The sequence below is a fragment of the Rhinolophus ferrumequinum genome, assembly GCF_004115265.2.
Source record: "Rhinolophus ferrumequinum isolate MPI-CBG mRhiFer1 chromosome 15 unlocalized genomic scaffold, mRhiFer1_v1.p scaffold_54_arrow_ctg1_1, whole genome shotgun sequence".
NCBI lineage: Eukaryota > Metazoa > Chordata > Mammalia > Chiroptera > Rhinolophidae > Rhinolophus > Rhinolophus ferrumequinum.
The window spans coordinates 5,465,325-5,488,367 of NW_022680357.1; the positions used below are offsets into that span (position 1 = coordinate 5,465,325).

Here is a 23,043-nt window from a genome sequence, read left to right on the forward strand (position 1 = left end):
GTCTAGTGGGGAGAGGGGGAGAAATATTCTTACAAGTCATGTAATCATCCACTAAAGACTGGGTCTGGCGAGATTATCTAAGTGAGCACAGAGAGAAATGAGGGTCGAAGTTCAACGCTTACGATCAGAGGCCTCTGGCAGAACTCTAGAGCTGTGCTTCCCGTGTGACCGCCATGAGCCACAGGCGGCTGTTGGGCGTCTGAAATGTGGCTGCTCTGAACTGAGATGCGTTGTACATAGTGGATTTCAAAGACTTTGTACAGAGATAACGAATATGTCATCAATAATTTTTGTATTAATTGCATCTTAAATGATAGTGTTTCAGAAATACGGGGTTAAACGTATTAATTTTAACCCCCTCAAAAAAAATATAATAATGACAAACGGTGATGTGGCTATGGAGAGGAAGATTTCAGAAACTACGAGGGCCTGAGAAGTGTGCCTAGGAAGTCAGTCTTAGCAGGGGGTCAGAAAACTTCCGTGAGGGGCCCCGTGTGAGCGGAGACACAGTGTGAGGACTTAATTAGATGAAGATCAGAACAGGAGACAGGAGTGGGCGCAGCAAGAAGCAGGAAGGGTGACTGGGCCTCAGTGGGTGAGAGGTACACGCTGGGGAGCAGGAGAGTCTGCAGGGGCTGACCAAGAATGGTCTCAGAGGACCATTCCTACTGTGTTTCCCTGAAAATAAGACCGAGCCGGACAATCAGCTCTAATGTGTCTTTTGGAGCAAAAATTAATATGAGACCCAATATATTATATTATAGATTATATTATATAACACCCGGTCTTATAGTAAAATCAGACTGGGTCTCATATTAATTTTTGCTCTAAGAGACGCATTAGAGCTGATTGTCCGGCTAGGTCTTAATTTGGGGAAACACAGTATGGTCTGCATTTCATCAGACCATAAGAGCACCAGAAACCAGGGAGAGATTCTAAGCGAACACCTGACCTGGTCAAATGAGCATTTGATCAGACTTACAAGCTGTCATAGGGCATGGGATGGAGGAGTTGCTGCAGCGAGAGGTCAACTGTTGCTTCTGACCATCAAGAGATGCCCATGACCGCCCGCAGGTTCCTGGGAAGGCCATTTCTACCCAGGCTGGTCACACAAAGGATCTTAGGTGATTAGAACTGGGATGGACTTAGTAGGCCTGTGGGGCAGAGGGAGACTAGTTCCACCAGGGATGGAAGCGGAGAATTGATGTGCCTCGTGGAACACCTCAGGATCCAGGCAGCCCTGACCCCAGACCCAGGACAGGGAGGACAGGAAGAGGGAGGGGCTGGCTGACTGCAGGCCTCCCCCTATGGAGGGTGCAAACAGCTGAGCAGCGGTATGGAAACTGAACTCCGCAGGTAAATCCACAGGAAGCCACATGCGAAGGTGAAGACTGACCCCAGTCGCTCCATCCTAAAAGCCCAGCTCTTGGTTCAGGCCCGCATCCTCAGGAGATGCAGCCATGGGTGGCTTGGCCATGCCTAGGATTCGATACATCGCCAATGTTAACCAATGGTTTTGGCCCTGCCCTCCCCCCTCCCCATCCCTCAGTCCTGAGTGGGTGGCTGCTGCTGCTCCAAGTGGACATCTGTGGGACATGGGTGTCATGGCCAGCCTGAGATTTCTTACCATGATCCTGACCCTAGTCCCAGTTCACTCCACCTGGCATGGCCTAGCCTTTTAGGGGAGGCCCCAGATACTAGCCCACCAATGAGGGCTTCCAAACCACTCCCCCACCCGTCCATCTCTCCACTAATCTGTACGGGGCTTCCTACCCTGCCACCATGTCCCTGTCCTCCAGGCTAAGGCACGGGGCCATATTAAAGTGCACCAGGGACCTTAACAGTTACCTCTGCGGGGCCTAACTCATAGTGACCACATTCCTCAGGGTCCTCCATGGCGCGGCCTCTCACTGGGTCCCTCCAAACTGGGAAGAAGTAGGCCATGAGCAGCCCAAGGGCACTCCCTGGGCCAAGTACTCTGGATGGGGCCTCCACCCACAAACCCAGGCTGGCTGGGACTCTCCCTCCCCACCCTGTCCCTGCCTGTCCCACTACATACAAGACGTCCAGGAAGAGCGCAGCTGCCCAAGTGCCGGAGCAATTCCGGGGTCCCCTACCCTGAGGTCCCTCCTCGGGCTCCTCTGCCTGGGCCTCCAGGGCCTCGTCCCCCTGAGGCCCTGGATTTGGTTCCTCTGAGCTCAGCTGGGCCCCCTTGTCCCCACCGCTCGGAGTTTCTGCTGCTTCCTGGGGTTCCCCCGCTTCCTCGGAGGAGGCCCCTGCTTCCTCTGAACTAGCCCCGTCGCCGCTGTCCTCCAACTCTTCTTGTGATGGAACTCCTCCTTCCTCTTCGCTGTGGCTGCCACCCTCTTCCTCAGAGGAGGCCTTCTCCGGGTCCTCCTTGGGCCTCCCTGGCGCCTGGACCTCTTGGGGGCGGTCTTCCTGGGCACCCCCTGTCTCCGTGGCTGGGCTGGGGCCCGGCTCCCCCTGGTCCTCAGGCACCTCCCTGGCTTCTGTGTTCACATTCAGGACTCCATCTGGCCCTTCTGGCCCCTGATCAGGCCTTGGGCTGCCCTCGCCTGCTGTCTCGGGCGTGTGGGCCTGCTCAGCCTCCGCGACAGGAGAGGGCCCTGCTGCTGCTCCCTGCACGGGGCTGTCCGCTAGGAATTTCTCAGCTTCCTCAGGGACTGCACCACTCCCAGCCTGTCCTTCTGCCTCCTCTGCTGGGCCCTCTCCTGCACTGAGCTCAGGCCTCCTGTCTTCCCGGGTTTCCCCCTCCCCTTCTGAAAGGAGGGCACTTGCTTCTGGTGGCCCCGCAGGGTCCCCGGGGGAAGCTGACTCTGAGGCTGAGGCATTGGAGAGGCTGGCTTCGGGGTCAGAGCCCTGGCCAGGGGCGGTGGGGGCCCCAGCAGCAGTCTTCTCCGAGCTCTCAGCCTCCCTGCCATCTGGGGAGTGAAGGAGCAGGTTCTTCTCTCGAGGGGTCGCCTCTGCATAAAGCGCCCTTTCCTTCTCCTCTAGACTTGCGTCTCCAGCAGAGAAATGATTCTCCAACAAATTGCCAACATCTTCTGTGCCACCCGAAGCAGAAACTTGCAGTTCTAAATGATTAGAACACGATTGGTCAGTTTCACAGGGTTGGCACTAACTTTGCTTCTCAAAAGAGTAACCGCCTAGCTCCCATCCTCCGGGAGTGAGGTGTGGACCTGACGTCAGATACACCACCCTCCCAGGTCTTCATAATTGCCCTGTGCAGCAAGCAGTGGGGGCAGGGGTTATTCCGCTCCCTCCCAAGACCTGTGGCTGGGGGAGTTACAGACCCACTGTCTGTCACTGCAAGACTGAGCAGCTGACCCACTCCCGAGTCCCGCCCCTGACCCAACTACGCCTCCCGCTGGGTCCTGATGACTGTAGGGAGGGCAACTGGGTGAGCCCTTCCAGTCCTTCCTCAACCTGCCGCAGGCATGCAGGCACGTGCAGCCGGGCTCACCAGGAGATCTTTCCAAGATAGGACAGATGCCCTGTCAGTTCCTAGAGTCATTAACCAGCATGCTTTTTATACTGCTATCAGCAAAGGAGTGCAAACAGGTGTGTGCGGGCCAGATCCTCTCAGGTTACACGGCAGAGTACTTAGGGGATTACTTGTGGCTCTCAGCCTTACTAAGTCACACATCCAACTCTATTCCCTTAAGGGCAGGCATTTGCTGGCCTTGCTACCTTAGATTAGAGGGGACATGGCCTGAGGAGGAGGAGATATCCAAATCGGGAAGGGCCAGGGCTTCCCGGTGGCCTTAGCCAACCCCTCCCGAGGGGATCCCCTTCTACAGGCTGACAGCTTTACCAGGAAATTAAGGGCACAGGGAGGAAAAAGCAGGAGAGACCGAGGCAGGGGCCTAGTCTGTGCTGAGACCTCTGTCAAGAAACAAGTGTAATTTCTTTGGAAAATGGGGTCAGAAGAGGATTGAGCCTATCCCTTCCACCCCCTCCCAACCAGACTGAGACCTATTTACGGTGGGGAAACACTGCTGGCTCATGGGGATGAGGGGCCACAGGGCCTGCCCTGGGGCAGCTGAGACGGCCCCCAGGCTCCCTGACTCACAAGGACTCTTTCTGAGGGAGCAGCCTCCCGGCAGTCCGCGGGGTACAGACACCCCCCCACCCACCCTCAGGCCACAGCCTATCCTCCCATCTCTGCCTCAACAAAGAAAAGCCACTTCTTGGGGCACCCCTTCTGCCTCAGGGCACCCACACACCTTGTGCCCTGAAAGCTGGGGCAGCCTCCAGGGACCAGGAACGAATGCTTTCCCATTAGTCCCCACAGATGCAACCTGCTATCCAATTCAGAAGAATGGCAATTTTGGTTGCCTTATATTACAAAGGAGCCCTGTATACCGATAAAACACTTCCCCAAGCACTTTCCCGCGTGTGACCGCATCCAAACTTCCCTCATTACTGTCAGCCACATTTCAGAGCTGAAGGTCAAGAGAAAGTCCGTGACTTGCCCAAGACACCAGGTGTCTGGCTAATGGGCGACTGGAACCCAGAACCACCCACTCCTTGTGCAAGCTTTCCACGCCCCACTGTGGAAAGGGAGCCCAGGGGCACCCTTTGCACAGGCAACTCACCCCTCCCTGCGTGCGCCTTCTCTCTAGGCTCACACTGGATCGTGAACCAAAGTTTAATCCTCCCTCTGTTCCCAGGGCTGGGGCCCTGCCTGACCCACAGAAAGTGCTAAGAAGAGATCAGTGGTGAGATCTGGGTACAGTAAGACTTCATGGTCCCTTAGTGGGGAGCTGGAGGCTACTCAAAGTTTTCCTTCATTACCACCTGAACACCTATACGGACTGATTCCTTTGCCTGCGTCTCTATCCCATCACCACCCTCTGGAGAAAAATCTATGGCAGGCACTTGGTTTAAGCCAAGGAGACTAAAAGGCCTCTGAGCAGCAAGATGTATGTCATGTAAGACACATCTGTACAATTATTCCGTGTGCTAGGCAATGCTTAAGCACTTTATATATAAAACATTAATTTACTTGATCTTGCTCAACTTACTGAATCTTACTTGCTTCTGTAAAACAAGTCTCACTCTTACCCAGGTGTTTTATAGACGAGAGGACTAGCATCAGACACTGAATACTGAATGCCTTGCCCATCACACAGCTAGCAACTGGTTGAGGCCATTTAACTCCAGAGCTACAAAGGAGTTTGCCTGACCCTGGAGGGGGTGCTATACCCATTCTACTCAGAATGTGGTCCTGGCACCCACAGCATTGGCACCAGCCAGGAACCTGCTAGAGATGCAGATTCTCAGGCCCCAGCCCAGACCAACTGAACCAGAATCTGCATTTGAACAATTCGTTTTCACATTACAGTTTGAGGCACTGGTCTACACTACCTGATAAAACTGCCTCTAAACCAGTGGTTCTTGGACTATTGGAACCACCAGGCTCTTGGGTCCCACTCCTCTCCTCTTCCTCAAAGGTTCTGATTGAAGAAGAGTATATCCCCAACATCAGGACTTTAACAAAAAATTACTGGGTAATTCTAACATGCAGTCAAAGCTGCAAACAAGCCAAATAATCCTGACGCCAGCCTCTTAACACTTTGTGTGCCCACTCGGGGCTCTCAAGTTGGATGGGTCACCCAGGGCTTGGCCTTTGACTAGCCAGTGGTCAAGGCTTCTCCTCTGGGAAACACAGCATCTCCACAGGCCCATTTCCTCCACAGATGATGATGATGATGATGGTGATGATGATGGTGGTGGTAGTGGTGGTGATGGTGGCGGTGGCAGTGATGGTGACAGTGGTGATGGTGGTGGTGGTGGTGATGGTGGCGGTGGCGATGGTGGTGGCGATGGCGGCGGTGGTGGTGATGGTGACGGCGATGGTGGTGGTGGCGGTGGCGGTGATGTTGGCGGTGGCGGTGCTGGCGGTGTTGGTGGTGCTGGCGATGTGGTGGTGGTGGTGATAGCGATGGTGGTGGTGACAGTGATGATAGTAATGATGATGGTGATGATAATGACAGACAGACTGGGTCTGACCGCCTATGGCATTTCCAATATTCTCAAGACAACCTCTGATCCTGATGGGGGTGAGAGGGCTGCATAGTCCTAAGGGAAATGAGGACCCCAGATATGGGGGGTTTACCATGACCTTCACAGTGTTGTGTATTTCCACTCCTAGGCCCTGGACAGGAAGGAAGTCAAGTGTCCGTGTGTGTATACATATTTACATCTGTACTCTTCGCTGGTTTTTATGACTTAGTGCCAAGCTGCCCCTGACCTTTTGCTAAGCAATTTGGAGTGAAAAAGACCGAGGGTGATGGCTTCATGCCCTGTGACCTTCCTTCCTGGGCTAAAAATAACTTCTCTGACACAAAGTCTCTCAATGAAACACGCTGTGCTATTGGGTCCCAGAGCTCAATTCTCAAGAAGCAGCTGTGCCATTGGGTCCAATCTCTCCTCTGAGAGGCACAGTTAGAGGCTTCAGGAGCCTCGGATTAAACTCAGTTCAATTCTGTGAAATCGAATCCAGTGTCTTCCCTCCCTCCCTGACCTCCCTAGCATCTCACTGACGCCCCCCACTGGCCCCTGGAGGAGGAAGTGAGGGAGGGTCCAGAAGACTCAGGATACCCTGGATGGGTTGAGAGCCCGGTAAGATGAGTCTTGGTCTATCGCAGGACATGCAGTACCGTACTGTATTTGCTGCTGCCAGGGCCACCACCTCGGCCTCACACAAGCCTGAGTGCTTACATCAGGGTACATGAATAGCAAGCCCCCAGCTCAGCACCAGAGGCCACGAGAGGCCCATATGCGTGACAGGCTGTTGCCCTGGGTAGAGCACAGCATATACCAGTTCCACCTTCTCTCCCAGTACCCCCTCTATCATCAGCCTTTCTTCTGGGGTCAGCCTCAGCTGTGCCCCCCACCCACAGCCTCAGCTTAGCCCTAGGCTCAGTCCCTTTTCCTGTCTCCACCACCAACCAAACAGCTGATTATTTTCCCATGTCCTAACTCATTCCAAAGCACTTTTCACACGAACTCAGAGAACTGTGGGGTTTCCAAGGGCCTTCCTTAGTGGGTCCAACTGTAGAAGAAGATGCTCTAGCCGGGGAACTTTAGAGACTTGCCCAAGATCAGGGGTAGGGTTGAAACAGAGCACAAGTTCATGGCTCTCAGTCTAGAGTTCTTTCTGCTCCTAAGTGGTTTGTAAACCATGTCCCATGAAGGGCTAGGGGTCCATGGAAGTGACTAGGAGGTGAGGAAAGATGAAGGAGCTGCAGTTTAGCTAACTCCTTTGTACTTCCCATCCAGCAGCTCTACTTGGGTCTGTCCCACTGCTTAAGGAGGGGTGGGTGGCCTCCTCCCTAACAATCCCTCTAGCCTCCTCTCGGTCATTTTCTCCAACATCCCAAGGAGCCACCCTTACAGCCTCTTTTCACTTTGCTGATCAACATGCGCCAGGCACTGAGATAGACCATGTCTTGCCCTCATGCAGTGCTTCGTGTTTTCCAAAGTAGTTTCATGTTCTTCTTCTTTCATCCTCCTCGCAGTCCTCTGAGGTAGGGAACGCAGGGATGAGGAAGCAGACACAGAAAGTCAAGCCGTTTGCCCAACAAGCCATTCTAAGGATGGGCTAAAACTCAGGCCAAGAAAAAAACAAAGCTCCCTGGCCCACGTGGGGGTGGCATCCGAGACCTGAGAACTTTCCAAGGACAGATGCCCAGTCTCCAGGTCAGTGTGAACGTGGTGTCTCACAAGGTGATTCTGAGATACACCGACACTAGAGAACCACGGCTTGAACCACCCTCAGGACCAAATATCAGGGAGTCTGTCGCGAGATCGGCAGCAGAGGTCTATTCAGAATAGAGTTTTGTTGACCTGTTTTGAGCCCACCTCAAGGTGCCGAAATTTATTCCAGCCTGCTGGAACTGCTCACCACTCAGAATCTCTTGTTCTAATTCCAAACTGTCCGAGTCTCCTTAGCACACACTTCTAAGGATCTGCTGAGGTTATTCCTTCACATGACTTCTCCTACACTTTAACTAAAACTATTGAGTCTAAAGTCACACACAGGTAAAAAGTTCCTTTGACTGTTATTCACACACAATCATGCAAATGACTCATCAGTAATAAAGTTCCAGGGGGACAATCACTTTCCAGTTCTACCCCAGGACATATCTGTCTCAGGGAGTCAGGGATCCCAGTCTTGGCATCCAGGGAGTCCCACGTCTGTCACCAAGCTGTCCTCCACTCACACTTGGACATCTCATCAGCTGTGCCTCAAATACAACTGCAAGCACTTCAGAAACAGTGATCACAGAGCCGGAGCGGGCAGACGGACCCTCCCATTTTCTAAATCTTGTCTCTGAACACTCCTGGACTAGGAAAATGGTCAGCGGTCTCTTCATCACATTGTTTCTTGACCTTATTTACAGGATAAATGCTCAACACTCAGAATGCCTTGTTCTTTCACTTCTTAGATGAGCCTTTAGACAGCTTTGCAGATGCTGATGCTGAAAAGGACCTTAGAAAGGAAGTGCTTGCAAGAGGCATGGGTTGCCTACATCCTCCCAGGACTCCTGAGACCCTCTCTCTTGCCATTCTGTTGGCCTTTACCTCTTCCCCCCAGACAAGAGGACCACGGTACAGTGAACAAGGCAGTCACTCTTGGAAGGTTCTTTGGCCTCCTTGCCAAGCTCCTAAAGTCAAGGCTAATCCCACCAGGACAGCCTGTCCCTGGCTGGACTTGAGCCCAACAATGATTCACCCAGTGACTAGGATACAATGACAATGGCACCCATCAGAGAGAACATGGGGCTGGGAGTCAAAAGGGACCTCCTCACAGACCAGCTAGTTTGATTTCACCAATGAGGATCCTAAAACCCTGATAAGTGGTTGTCCCAAGAGCTACCGTCTTTTGCCGAAAATAAGACCTAGCTGGACAATCAGCTCTAATGCGTCTTTTGGAGCAAAACTTAATGTAAGACCCGGTCTTATATTACACTATCTATATAAAACCCGGTCTTATAGTACAGTAAAATAAGACCGGGTCTTACATTAAGTTTTGCTCCAAAAGACGCATTAGAGCTGACTGTCCGGCTAGGTCTTATTTTCGGGGAAACATGGTAGTTAGTCTAGTAAGCAGCAGGCTAGTTCTAGAACCCAGCTCACCACCAACCCTAAGTCCCAAGAGCTTTCCCAGCACACGGCCACTGCCCACCAGAAATAAGAGGAGGTACACGTGCCTGAAGACAGCGATTTCTTAGTCTATCCTCTCCTTCCTCCCTGTATAAAGAATGCTCAAGACTTCGAGACAATTGTTTTGAACCCATGAAGTCCAGAGAACTGACAGATAACGTCACTCCCTCTCCTACCTCTAATTCCTGGGAGACACAGAGGAAGTGCCCACAATCCCCGGCCATTGTATATTCACAGGCTTGTCATTGATTCCCAGAGGATTCATGACTGGGAGTGAACATTGCTTTCAAATGGCAAATACCTTTGGAAAAAGTGACACATAAAGCCCTAACCCCTCGGTATGACTCAATTATTAAAGGAATATCCTGCAAAGCACCCCGTGTTCCCGGGGAACAGAAATCCTTGCAGGAATCATTAGGCAACAGCTCCTGCATTTGGAGGGGCTGAGCTGGGCAGGAAAGGAAAGGAAGGAGGGAGAGATGCAGGCTGGATTCTGAGACAGACTGAGGCAGGTGGCTGGCTTCCCCCCACCTCCGACTCAAAGAAACAGAATCTCCCTGGGATCTGCGAGGATGACCTCTGGGAGGTCAGTGATTTAACTCTGGGGCACCAGGCGGAGAGCGAACCACTGGGAGCCAAAGGAGTCTGGTCCCCAATGTCCCAACCGTGGGCTCAGGTCAGGGCTGTCATGGGCTTGGCAGGTGGAGGGAACAATGAGACTAGACCCTCACCCACAACCCAGGGAAGCTGGAGGATGTCTGCTTGATTCCAAGCACGGAAATAGACCTGACACCTTCCCTAGCCTGGGCGGGGACCACATCTCAGGGCGTTCCTTTCCCACACGTCCCAGAACCAGACTGGTCCCTCTGGACGCAGCTAGAAGTCAGGAGAGCCTGGCCCTGCTCGTTACTCTTACTAATCGGCTATGTGACCTTGAACTGCTCCTCACTCTGCCTACAGCCAGCTCCACTCACCCACACAGAATGCAGGCAACGGCACCTGCTTTGCCAACGCTTTTGGAGTATTTTAAACAGCAAGTGACGTTTAAAAGCATTCTATGAATGTCAGGTATAATAATAATAATTTCCTAGAAGAGCAAAGATACCAGGCCAAATCCCAAGTTCACTGAGTAGGCCAAAACAGAACCAGCTTTGGCCAGAAGCCGAGTTGGCTCACCTTCTTTCTACTCCTTTGACCCTCTATTTCTGGGGGGTCAGTGAGTGAGCCAAGAGAGGTCTTCCTTCCTGGGGCTCTGTCTCCCCTTCTCCTAGCCATAAGTAGCTCAAACGAGGAGCTATGGGCCTTTGTGGGATAGCCCTGCTTTCTGTGTGAGGTTCCAGCTGGCCTGGGACGGGAATAGGCCTCAGCTGTCAACACTCCTGGGCCCAGATCTCATACTGCTGAGCCCCAAGTTAACTACTACATTCACTGACTCACCCAGAAACTTCTGAGGCCTCAAATGGCTTCCTCTCTACCTCCCAGACCCTTTCCATCCAGCCACGGAAGCGAGGTGATCCTGCCCTTCACCAGAACACAAATGCACACTCAGGGGGACATCTAAACAGACCCACTTGTCAGGGCACATCTGTGAGAATGAGTGAGGGGCCCGGGCTGGAGGCAGAGTGATGAGGGCCCTTCATGACTCTTGGAAAAGGCGACACAGCCAGAGTGTGGCCACTAGCAGTGTCAGCGTGGCCTCAGGTCCTTATGATAAGTGAGCACAGGGACAATATACCCTTCACAACCAGCTCAGGCCTTGAGAATGGAGCTTTGACCGTGCCACAAAGATGGAGCTAGCTCCCATTTGAGCAGTGCTTTGCTTGTCCAGCTCAGCTGAAATCAGAGCTAACGTTTTCATGGCTTTGGAAGGCCTCACACACGGGTCTGCACGACCCCAGGCATCCCTTCACCCGTTAGCAGCACCTTCCCCCACACCTGCTCAGCGGTGAGGTGTCCTTAGCAGATCTCACCTGCAACTGCCAAGAAAACCACAGAAACCGTCCATCCCCAAGTCTGCTCCCAGATGATCAAGCCAAGGGCAGAGGTTGGGGCAGCAATAGCAAATATTCTGCCCTGTGTGCTCTCGTCCATAGACCCTTCCAGAAAAACTGCTGTCCAGGCGCCAAGACGCCAGATCTTTCCACCTTCTCTCCCAGAGGGCTTCCCCAAATTCGTGACAGATGGGCTCCACTTCTGGGTCCTGACATTCTGACCCCAAACTTTGTCTTGTTATTCAGCTCTATAGTTATTTTTCTGGTAGAGACTTCTAGAAGTGGGAGGAAATTTAGAAACTAACTAGCCCAACTCTTTCATTTCACAGACGAGGAGAACGAGGCCGAGAGAGAGACAAGACACCCAACAAGCTGGGACAAAGCTGGATACACAAGGTCCCCAGACCCCTCACCCGGGTCTTTCATGGGGATCCAAACAGCCATGACTTCCTCGTCTCCCTGACATTTCTAACCCTCTGTGCTCACATCTTGCCCTATCCCTGGGACCCAGCGTTCCTGGGACCACCCATCCGCTCCCCGAGTTGTTCCTATAAAACATGGCCTCCCCCAGGTGCCCACTGAGGGCCCTGACATCAGGCTGGTTTCCTGAACAGGGCTCTGTACAGAGATTTGGGGAAGGACCAGGATGGAGTTTCAGCTCCCAGAGGCCACCTGCCCCAGCCAGCCCTGTGTTCGCCATTAATCTGAGGTACTCCTGGTGTCACCAGGAGAAGAATGCAGGAAGGAGCTCACTGTCTCTGTCACCAGGAGACAAAGGACAGTTGGTTCCCAAGCGCAGAGGCCACAAGAAGTCTGCGCCAGAAAAGCCCTCCAGAGTCTGGGTCACAGGAGAAAAGAAAGAAGACTATCTCCCTGTCTGCTGCTCCACGAATGAGACAAACTCTCAAAGCCTACCAGCAAATCCATCCATTACCCTCAGTTATCACTCCAGAGCTAGAACGCCATACGTAAAGTCATCTAGAACACCCAGGCCGCTCTGTGGTACAATGTTCTAGAAATCTCATGTCTCGCCTGGGAGCAGACTCAATCTCAGTTTGTATCCCTAAGCAGCCTAGAACCTGAACCTCAGATGCATGGGCCACCATTTCCCGGGTAAATGGCAGACTCCGTCTCTCCTGGAGGCCAGACCTCTAAGCCCTCCCACAGGTTCCCTCTCGGCACATCCCCACCCCGGAAGAATCATTACAGGCAATTAAACCAAGAGCAGCTTCCTTCTCGGGGGGTTAGTGTCACCTAGAGCCTGAGTTCTGTCTCGTCTCTTCAATACTAAAACCAAACAAGGAGCTTCCTTTTCCTTGGCAGCCTGGTGGCCATGCAGAAAGCCAGGGCAGGCATCTATTCCCTGGTTCCCATGGGGTTCCCCTGGGGAAAGGGGAAAGCCAAGGGCAGAGCAGAAGGTGGGGCCAGAGCAGGTGTACATTCTGTACTTCCTGTCCCCAGGGTGACCCGGTCAGTGCTGAGGGCCCTACTCTGAGGGTCTAGCAGGCCAAATGCCCAAAGGGCCTCCAAATCCCAACTGCACAAGAGCCCCAAGTCCCTGCACCAAAGCCTGAGCCTGGCCATGTATTAGTGTCCTGGAACTGCTACAACAAAGCATCACAAACTGGGTGGCTTAGAACAACAGAAATGTTTTCTCTCAGTTCTGAAGGCCACAGGTCCAAAATCAAGGTGTCGGCAGGGCCAAGTTCCCCCAAAAGGCTGTAGGGGAGGCTCCTGCCTGCTTCCCCCAGCCCCCGTAGCTCCCAGCAATCCTTGGCTTGTCGATGCACGTGTCCAATCTCTGTTAATCACGCATGGCCTTCTCTCTGGGCCTCTGTTCGGTGATTCCTCCTTTTCTTACAAGGATGTTAGCAGATTAACTCATTACATCTGTGACGACTCTATTCCCAATAAGGTCGCATTCGGAGGTACTAGGGGTTAGGACTTCAGCGTTTCTTTTGGGGGGACATAACCCAGCCCAGAATAACTCTTCCGGTGACACACACCACCCCCTGCGTGGAACGCCCTCGGGCTTCTCTGTACATCCAGCCTCACCTGTTCCCTCTCACCCCTCCAGGCCACATGGGTCCCCTCACTGACTCCCACTGACTCAGTGTCCATAACTATCCACACTGAGCCAAGTGACACAGCCCCTGCTCTGTGTGGCTGTGACCTTCGGGGCATGTGCGTGTATCCTAACTTTCCTTCTAGGTCGTCATCTCCTCCAGGACAGGAGGTTGTCCTAATGCCTCTTTATGTCCCCAAAGGGCCTAGAAAAGCGTGAGCATCAAGACTCACCCAGCGGGGGCACATGGGTGGCTCAGTTGGTTAGAGTGTGAGCTCTGGGCAACAGGGTTGCCGGTTCGATTCCCACATGGGCCAGTGGGCTGTGCCCTCCTCAACTAGAATGAAGACAATGAGTTGTTGCTGAGCTGCCACTGAGCTCCCGGGTGGCTGCATGGCTCAGTTGGTTGGAGCGCGTGCTCTCAACCACAAGGTTGCCGGTTCGACTCCCGCAAGAGATGTGGGCTGCATCCTCTGCAACTAAGATTGAATGTCAACTGGACCTGGAGCTGAGCTGCACCCTCCACAACTAAGATCGAAAGGACAACAATTTGACCTGGAGCTGATGGTTCATGGGAAAAACACACTGTTCCCCAATAAAGTCCTGTACCCCTTCCCCAATAAAAATCTTAAAAAAAAAAAAAAAAAGACTCACACAGCAAACACCTGCGGAATTCTATAAGAAATCCTTTCAGTCCACGTGGCATTTCCAATCAGTTTCCTTGAGCTCCAGCCCTACTGGTGTTCTTTCCCCGATGCCCTGGACCTGGATAATTCTGACGTCCACTTCAGATCTCAGGTTTGAGGCCCAATCCCTGGGGGCCTCCTGACCCCTCAGTAGTGAGGTGCTTCTGCTCTGTGTTCCCACAGCATGCCACCCCTTTTGTTTAACCTGTGTGCCCACAAATGATGATCTGAGGTCAGGGCCTGCGGCTTGTTCCCAGTGGGATTGCGGGAGCACAGCATGGGGCCTGGCAGATATCCCTGCACAGGGAAACATCTGCTGGATGACCTGAGAGCACCCGACAGTAATGAGCCTCCTGCCCTGGGTCAGCCCTTCTGACCCATGGCTCAAGGCCATTTGCAAAAGGATCACAGAGGAGCCTAGTGAAAAGGTCCATTCCTGATCCCGTTCTCAGACCCTCGGCATCACACTCAGGTGGGCAAGGCCTCAGGAATCTGCCCTTTTAACAAGAGCCCAAGTGCTTATCACACACTAGTATCTGAGAACCACTGTCCTTGGCCTTGACCACGGGAGTCAACATGTACCCATCCCCAGAGACCTGCTGGTTGCAAAAGGAGGAGCCCAACTATAGGAGGCTGTACCAAGCCAGCCCCCGCCCCCAGCCCAGGCTACGATCCACCTCCAAAGCCATGGGTGGCCAAAAGGGGCTGGTGCTCATCAGCTCTAGGGGTGTCGTGGGTCTGGTGTCTAGCTGGCCTTACTACCCTGAAAGGGTGTATTCCGGAAGGAGGGTACAAAGAGGAAGGACTGGCCATGGTGGGAGGCCCTCACAGAATCTGTTCATGAGATGCAACCCTGAGGGTCAGGCAGAGCTGCCCAGTGGTGCACCATGGGGGGGACAGCTCTGGGGACCCTGCAACTCTGGGGGAGGAAGGGGAAGAGAGGAGGACAGAGTCAGGAGCCCAAGTTTACTCCCCAGCCAGCAGTGGGACCTTGAGCAAGTATTTCAGCTTTTCTGTGCCTGTTTCATCAGCAATAAAACAGAGAAGAAAAATACCCATGCTGCCCACCTCTGGGTCTGTTGTGCCTTCATTTCGCTGCTATTGATGGAGTACCTACTATGTGTCAGATAATGTGAGGCTCAAATGACATGTGACGGAATTCTGAAAGCCGTAAGGTAATACAAAAATATAAGGTCTTTCTAATGTTAAGATAAAGTCTCCCAAAAACGTATCTCCACATAAGAACATGTACACTGAGCTTCCCAGCAGAACCACTCGCATAGCCAAAGACGGACACGATGCAAGTGTCCATCAAAGGATGAGTGCATAAACAAAACCTAGTCTATATGCACAACGGAATATTATTCAGCCATGAAAACAAAAGAAGAACTCACACATGCTACAACGTGGATGAACCTTGAAGACATACTAAGTGAAAGAAGCCAGTCAAAACAGCCACATACTGATGATTCCATTTCTATGAAACGTCCAGAATCAACAAATCTATAGAGACTGGTGGTTGCCAGGGGCTAGGGGTAGGGGGGATGGGGAGTGGGTGCTCATAGGTACACAGTTTTTCTTTCTTTTTTTTTTTTTTTAAAGATTTTATTGGGGAAGGGGAACAGGACTTTATTGGGGAACAGTGTGTACTTCCAAGTCTTTTTCCAAGTCAAGTTGTTGTCCTTTCAATCTGAGTTGTGCAGAGCACAGCCCAGCTCCAGGTCCAGTTGCTGTTGTTAGTTGCAGGGGGCGATGCCCACCATCCCTTGGGGGACTCGAGGAATCGAACCCGCAACCTTGTGGTTGAGAGCCCACTGGCCCATGTGGGAATCAAACCAGCAGCCTTCGGAGTTAGGAGCATGGAGCTCCAACCGCCTGAGCCACCGGGCCGGCCCCAGTTTCTTTTTGAGATGATGGAAAATGTTCTAAAGTTGACTGTTGATGGTTGCATATATCTACAAATACACTAAAAATTACTGAATTGTACAATATTTAATATTGTAAATATTCTTGAATTTAAATGGGTGAATTATATGGTATATTAATTATATCTCAATATGGCTGTTAGGAAAAAAACCCCATAAAGTGTCTTTGATTCTTTTCTTTCTCCAAACCCTTCTCTTCCAGGCCTTCCCCAGCCACCCTGCTGATGCTGTCTTCCAACCAGCCTTCCCCGCCTCCCTTCCCCAGCCTCTTTTTCTCTATTGCACCCATAAACATCTAGTAAACTACACAACTTGTTTGGTTTCCTGTCTGCCACGGATTTTGTATCCCAGCATCTAGAACAACTACTGGATAGATGGATGGATGGACAATGGTAGCAAAATATAAGGCCTTCCCTCAACTCAGTGGCAAAGAGTTCCAGGAGAGAAGAAATTCAGGACTGGAATTCAGAACCGGAAAAATACCCACGGGCCAAGTGACTTAATCTGCCCAGGCCTATTTCTTTGTCCTCAAAGGATTAGAAGTAGCTGCCTCGCGCGCTCAGAAGATTGCAGCGATCACCCTGAACTGGGTTCCTGCATTGAAGATCCTACCCTTCAAGACATCAGCATCTAATTGCAGGGGCAGGCAGACAGCATGAAGACTGCATGCGCCTCCTGGCAGGGAAGTAGACCAGAGGCTCATCGCATGTAGGAGCTCCCGGGCAGTAGGGCATTTGGGGTGGGAGCCAAGCCAAGTGTGTACAGGGAACAATGGCCACGATCAGGAGGACACACCGGACAGAGGAGAGCAGCACACCAGGCTACGGAGTACAGACTGGGTTCACTGGTGAGCGTTTCTGGGAAGGTGAGCAGACCCTGAACACTTGGGCCCTCCTCCCTGCTCTCTAGAACTGGGATGAACCACAAAGAGCCGCAACCACCAGCTTCCACAGCTACCCCGACACTTAGACTCTCGGTTGGGGACCCCCAATGACTCCATGAAGCGACCCACATACCCGCCCATCTATTGCAGGCTCCTGCTGCTGTGCGGGGAGAAGAAAGGCAGCAGGGCCAAGACGCGAAACTCAAGGACCAGACAGAGGTCCACTCGGAGGGTCCCAAGTGACTTCCGCAGAGGCGCCTCCTATCCTGCTGCCCGCCCCCCCCCCCCCGCACTGTGCGCTGTGCCAGTGGCAGGAGACTGGGAAGGGCTGGGTGTGGGGGTACACAGGGGAGAGCTGCACCTAAGGTCGCACAGCACACCAGGCCTGAGTTTCCGGGTTCTCAGCCCGCTGCTCTCTCCATCACAAACCAGCTGGGAACCAGACCACCCTGCCCTCAGGACGTGCCAACTCCAACTCAATCTGCACCTGAGCACACCCAACAGGGAGCTGGAAAAATTCCCCCCACTGTCCTCCCCAGTATCAGCACTAGGCTAGGCGGCTGCTCCCGGAATTCCCTGGCCCCAGCCAGCTGTCCATCCATTCATTCAACACACTTGCTCTGGGTGTGTCAGCAGAGCTTCAAATTAGCTGCTGGGGCAATCGCATGCATGATGGGGCCAGAGAGAACTGAGGAAGCAGGTACCATCTGCGCCCAGTAGAAGACTACCATCCAGGAGAGAGACAAGAACTATACATTCAGAGCTCAGTAGTCTGGGTCCAAGGCTAAGGAACGGTTGTGGCTGAAGAGTGTGCCCCAAAATTCACGTCCTCCCAGAACCTCAGAATGTGACCTTATTTGGAAATAGGGTCTGTGCAGATGTAATTAGTTAAGATGAGGTCATACTGGATTAGGGTGGACCCTAAGGCCAATGATTGGTGTCCTTATCAGAAGAGGAAAGGACGCAGAGACACACCGAGAAGAGGCCACGTGAGGACAGAGATTGGAGAGATGCATCTACAAGCCGAGGAGCTCCCAACACTGCCAGGATCTTCCAGAAGCTGGAAGAGACAGGACGTCTCCTCCACTGCAGCCTCCAGAGGGAACACGACCCTTCCAACACCTTGATTTCAGACTTCCAGCCTCCAGACTGTGACAGAATGAATTTCTGCTGTTTTAAGTCACCCACTTTAGCAGCCCCAAGAAAATAATATAGGAACTAACACCTAAGCCTGGCCCTATGCAATCTTCCCGACACCTCCCCCACTACGTGGGTGGTGTTTTCACCAGCCTGAGGCCCCATCCTGCCCCACCTGCTCCCCATTTCTCTGAGCGCTCAGGCTGCTTATTTTTAGCCCCTGATTACACCTGCCTTATATGGTTCCCTACTCATATCATGCGTGGGGACTGTCTCCCCTCCTAGTTTGTAAGCTCGTTGAGGACAGAGAATCCCGAGGATTTAACCGTCCTGAGAAGGGGCAGCTGTGTTGATGAATTCCCCCAGTTGTTCGTGTTTCATGATATTTGAGGAAACCAGTGGCAGATGTCAAACCTCAGGAATACTGACAGCAGTGACAGCCTATAATTACTGTCAGAGTCCTTTTAACCTTAAAAAGTATCTGATATCAAAACACATTTTAAGCATCCCATAGCCATTTGCTTATTTTAGTCACAGAACCCCATGCTGTAAATAGGGCAAAGTATTATTATCCCGATTTATGGGTGAAAAAACAGGTGCGAAGATGGTAAGGGGCTTGGTGGCAAATGTGTCCTCAAGCCCAGTGTGCCCACCTCAACCCACTCCTGACTGGCTGCTCTTCTCCTGTGTGGGCAGCCTCGGGTGAGGCGGTCTGAGTGGCGATGCCTCCAGCATATGCACCAATTCAGAAAGGAAACTGAGGCACGAAAAGACAGGAAAAAGAGGTAGATTCGCCACTGGACTGCTATTCCTGTCACAGCTTGTAACCAGGCTCATTCTGCTGGGCGACTGAGGCTAGGATGGGCTCCCCCAGGCCACGGGGAGCACTGTGACCCTTCCCTAATTTTTCCAGATGCTTCTCCAGGTCCCAGGGAACAGTCCGTGGGATAAGCCAGAGAAATAAACGATCTTCTACTACCTGACACTTAGAATAAAGGGTCGGAGAAAATGCAGGAAAATAAAAAAAGTAATAACCAAAGTGGCTAGAAACCTCTCTGGTGGGTACAGGTGCCCAGAGAAGGCAGCTGTGGAATTAGTTACACATCAGACATGGTTTTCAAGGCAGCGACTTTGTCAAGTATTGCCATCTAGGGAAAATTCTATGGCGACAACAGAGCTGGCTGAGGTCCTAACTGAATGGCCACTTGGAGGAGGCCCAGGGGCCACAGTTTTGGCAGCCACCTGCTGAGGGGAGGGAAGGGGCTCCCAAACCCTAGGGCTCTGCCCTGGCCTGGTTCTGGGCTGAGCTCCCAGTGCAACCCACTTCCTCTGGGCCCAAAACTCCAGGCCAGATTTTGCCTGCACCTGTTTGAGCTCAGAATATAGTCCCAGCTCTAGAAGGATCCAAAAATATCTGAGAGGGAGGAGTAGGAGGAGGGGCTTACTGCAAGGGGAACAGGCTGAGGGCCTAGGGAGACAGCCACTTGGCTTGGCATTCAAGGCCCTTCACAGTGGGCCCCAAACCATCAGGGTAGTCTGATCTCCCCTGAACAGGAGCCCCACATTCTAGCCAGAGCTGGTTTCATCCTCTCCCTGCCAGTGCAATGTTCTGAGCTTCCCCACTCCTGGCTCTGATTACCATTTTAGATGTTCTTCCATCTCTTCCTACATAAATCATCTACATTGTTCAGAGCCTTCAATGAGCCAAACATGTGCTAAGCGTTGGTGACACAGCAGCAAGTAAATTAAACAAACACCCAGCCCCTGTCCTCTTAGAGCTGACAGTCCGGAGATCATCCCCTTCCTCCCTGTCCAGCAGGAACCCTGCCCCTCCACGAAGCCAACGTTCCAGCCCTCCCTGAACTCCAACCAGAGCTGCTGGGGTGTTAGTTACATTTTTTTTTCCAGTGCATGTCATCTCCCCAAATAGAAGGTCAGCTCCAAGGGGCAGAGACATAGCTTGTTCCTGGCTTGCACGGTGTGGCTCGCCAGAACCTCACAAGAGGCATAGTGTGGCCTCCTGCTGGAGAGCTGGGCCCTTCAGAGAGAGACACACATCTCCTCACCTTTCCCGCCTCTCTTTCAAGTGCCCACCTTGAGTGATTAACCCGCCTCAGCCTCACTCCTCTCTCGAAGGTCCTGTAATGTCCCCATATGTGTTGCCTCCTGCTGATCATATACTGCCCCTCACCCCAATCATGAGTCCATCCTGGGTCCCCGCCCCAGGTGGGCTCCCCAAGGACAGCCACATCTCCCACTTCTCCAGGACTCTGCACTGAGCCTTCCTTCTCCAAGGCTGACCACCCAGCCCACTCGTTCTGTGCCCTTACCCACTCTGAGTTGACACAGGACTAGAAGACCAAGTGTTCTCAAGGTTCTAAAGGACAAGGGCACCTGGACGGGGCGTCCACCCGCGAGTCAAAGGAGAAAGCCTCCCGTCATCCCTTAACGCCTTGCAATGAGCTGGAAAGCCTACCCCGGCTGGGTCAACATCCCGCCTGAAATCCTTCTGGGCCCCAGGATTTGGAGCTAGATGGAGCCACTGTGACTGTTTTCCTGTGATCCCAACGGCATGATCTCAGGAAAAAAGGCTCCTGGGATGGCACCAGGCAGGAGCTCCCACCAGTACCATAGTCTCATGGTCTTCAGAATCAGGCATCTGCGCACACCCACCACCTGGACAGCGTGTGACAGCCTGCCCTTCAAAACCAGCTAGAGAAGAGCTGGAGGCTGGGCGGGGAGGCTGCTTTAGGCCCCAGATGAGGGTGTGAATGGCTGACCTAATCGCTTGAGCGCTTTAAGAGGCAGGAGCCAATTCCGCCACTCGAGCCCCCACCGTGAGGCTGGGCAGCTCAGGAAAGGCTGCTCCAGAGTCCTCTGAGAGGGAGGAAGAGGAAGTGAAAAGCACAGGCATGTCCCTTGGGCGAAGGGGTGTCTAGGACCCTGACTGAGCAAGAAAAACACCTTTGGGGCTAGTGAGGTATGAGGCGAAAACCAATAATGGCAACACAGAGCAGGAGAATGTTTTCCGAAACTCGGCTAAATCTGACCCATCCCATTTGCTAAATTATGCTGCCCCCTTTGCTTCCTGATGAGGACACCAGGGCGAAGGGTGAGCAGAACCCGATTTGGGGCCTCCAGAGGACTGGGCAAGTCCCGTCGGGCAGGCCTGCAGCTGTGCCCGCCATGGCTCCAGTTCATTCATTCACTCACTCACTCACTGGTGCCTTCAAGACCAGGGAGAGAAAGCCCGCTCCCTGGCTCCGCCCCTCTGTGGTCGGAACCAGCAGACTGCCTATTGCCTCAGTACCGTACCGACGGACTCTGGGTAAGACTCTGCCCACCCCAGCAATGGGAAATCCACATTGGAGATTCATACCTTGAGCTAAAATCTTCTGGCTCCCTTAAAACAAAAAGTAATTTGGCAAAGTGACAGTCTCCGTGTTGAGCCAGTGGCCTTCATTAGAATGAGTCTCCGGGCCTTTGCTGATGCAGTGTCTTAGGATGGGGGACAGAGCAGGGCCAGTGTGGGAAGAGGGAAGGGAGCCACCAAGAGGGAGAAAACCCAACAGGACCGATACAGGCGTCTAAAGACAGACTTCCAACTCCCAAGTCTGAGGGCCCCTGCTGCACCCCCAAAGCAGGCAGAGAGAGAATACAAGCCAGCCCATCGGCTAGACTCACTCCTCTCACTCAGCTCCCTCATCCCAAAATGAGCTGCACCCATGGGCCACGGTGGGGGAGGAGGGCAGGGGACGGGGAGAAGGGGGTCCTCACAGCCAAGAAAACACCTAGGAGGGAAGCTCAGCCTGGGCTGTCTCCACTCCACAAGGAAGAATGAGAACCGAGGTCACCTGGCCCACTCGAGCCACGTGCTTCCACGTCAGCTTCCACTGAAGTCACTAATCCTGTTTGAGTCCAAACCCAGCGCCTTTCCCATGGTGGACCCAGTGGACGTTTGCTGAATGAACGCCTTCGATGGGGTCAGACCCTGCCCTCTACTTCTCTGCAGCTGCTGGCTTGGATGGGCGGGGGGCTCTCCAACAGCGAGCTAGATACGGTCACTGTGGCTGAAATGCTGATTCACTGACTTCGACCCTGGGCCTCCGGCCTTCCAGGCTCTGCCCAGTGTTTCTCAGCCTGGTCTCCAGGGCTTTTCCACCTCTCAGGGTTCTTGGGCGATTAGTCTGGTTCCTTCCCCTCGGTGGCCTTCCAGGCCCTCCTTGGCAATCCCCAGTGTAGACCAGAATCCCTACTCCTTAGGTCAACAAGGGGGCTGGCACCAGAGCGACTGAGTTCACCTCGAACGTGCAGTGTCCCTCTGAGGGCTCTCCACTGCCATGGCACTGTCCCCTAAGACCTGTCAGACCTGGTCCACCCTCCTCAAGCGTCTGACATCCCGGTTGCTTCCTCGCCCCCTCTCCACTGGTCCACAAACACACTTAGTCTTCTCTAGTGTTAAGAAGTTTCTACCTCTGCGAACCCATCACCCCCACACTTACTCTCGTCCTCTATGCCCCTGAGCTCAATGTTCAGTCTCATCTTCTGCATATGCCACCTCCATGCCCTCACTAAGCACACAAACGCCCCTCCTAAGGTCAGTGACCTCCTGCGCGGCAAAGCCCGAGTCTCCCCTTCCTCAGCATCTCTGGCACCAAATCCTGTTGGCGGCCCTTCTAGGAGGCATCCTTTCCCGTGGCTGCCAGGTCACCGTCTCTTCCCGAACTCATTTTAACTTCTTCCTCTTCCCACTCACCAAATCTACAGCTCCCTCGGTCATCTCACGGCCTCACCCTCACCTTTACCCACACGAATCACATTTCTGGATCCCCGGACCTGACTTTCCTCCTCAGCTCCAGTCCCACCTTTCTACCTAAATATCCCCATCCAGATGTTCAACTGCCACCTGAAATTCATAATGACCCAAACGGAACTTCTTCACTCTGTTCTTTTCCTTATGTTCCTGGTTTTCTTCTCTGGTGAGATCACGTGACCTGCACTACATCCACGAGGGCTCCTTCCTGCTTACTTGCATTTCACACCCTCTTACTTGCATTTCTGACACGGTGTCTGATCGGTCTCCCCTTCTACTCCTCCCTACAAACAACTGCCAGATGGATTCTTCTAAAGCCTTCAGTGGTTACCCACCACCCACAGAACA

At 52.9% G+C, this 23,043-nt stretch overlaps 1 protein-coding gene across 3 annotated transcripts in view; it reads right to left on the minus strand.

Annotated features, from left to right (window-relative positions):
• Nucleotides 1-23,043, minus strand: part of SRL (sarcalumenin) — a 43,967-nt gene that overhangs the window by 10,446 nt on the left and 10,478 nt on the right. Inside the window, exon 2 of one of the 3 annotated variants that reach the window (XM_033101801.1) lies at nt 2,118-3,095. The exons of the other annotated variants lie outside the window; for them this stretch is intronic. Within the exon in view, the coding sequence (XP_032957692.1) occupies nt 2,118-3,095 (978 nt within the window). The remainder of the gene's footprint in view (nt 1-2,117; nt 3,096-23,043) is intronic. 3 annotated transcript variants of the gene reach the window in all.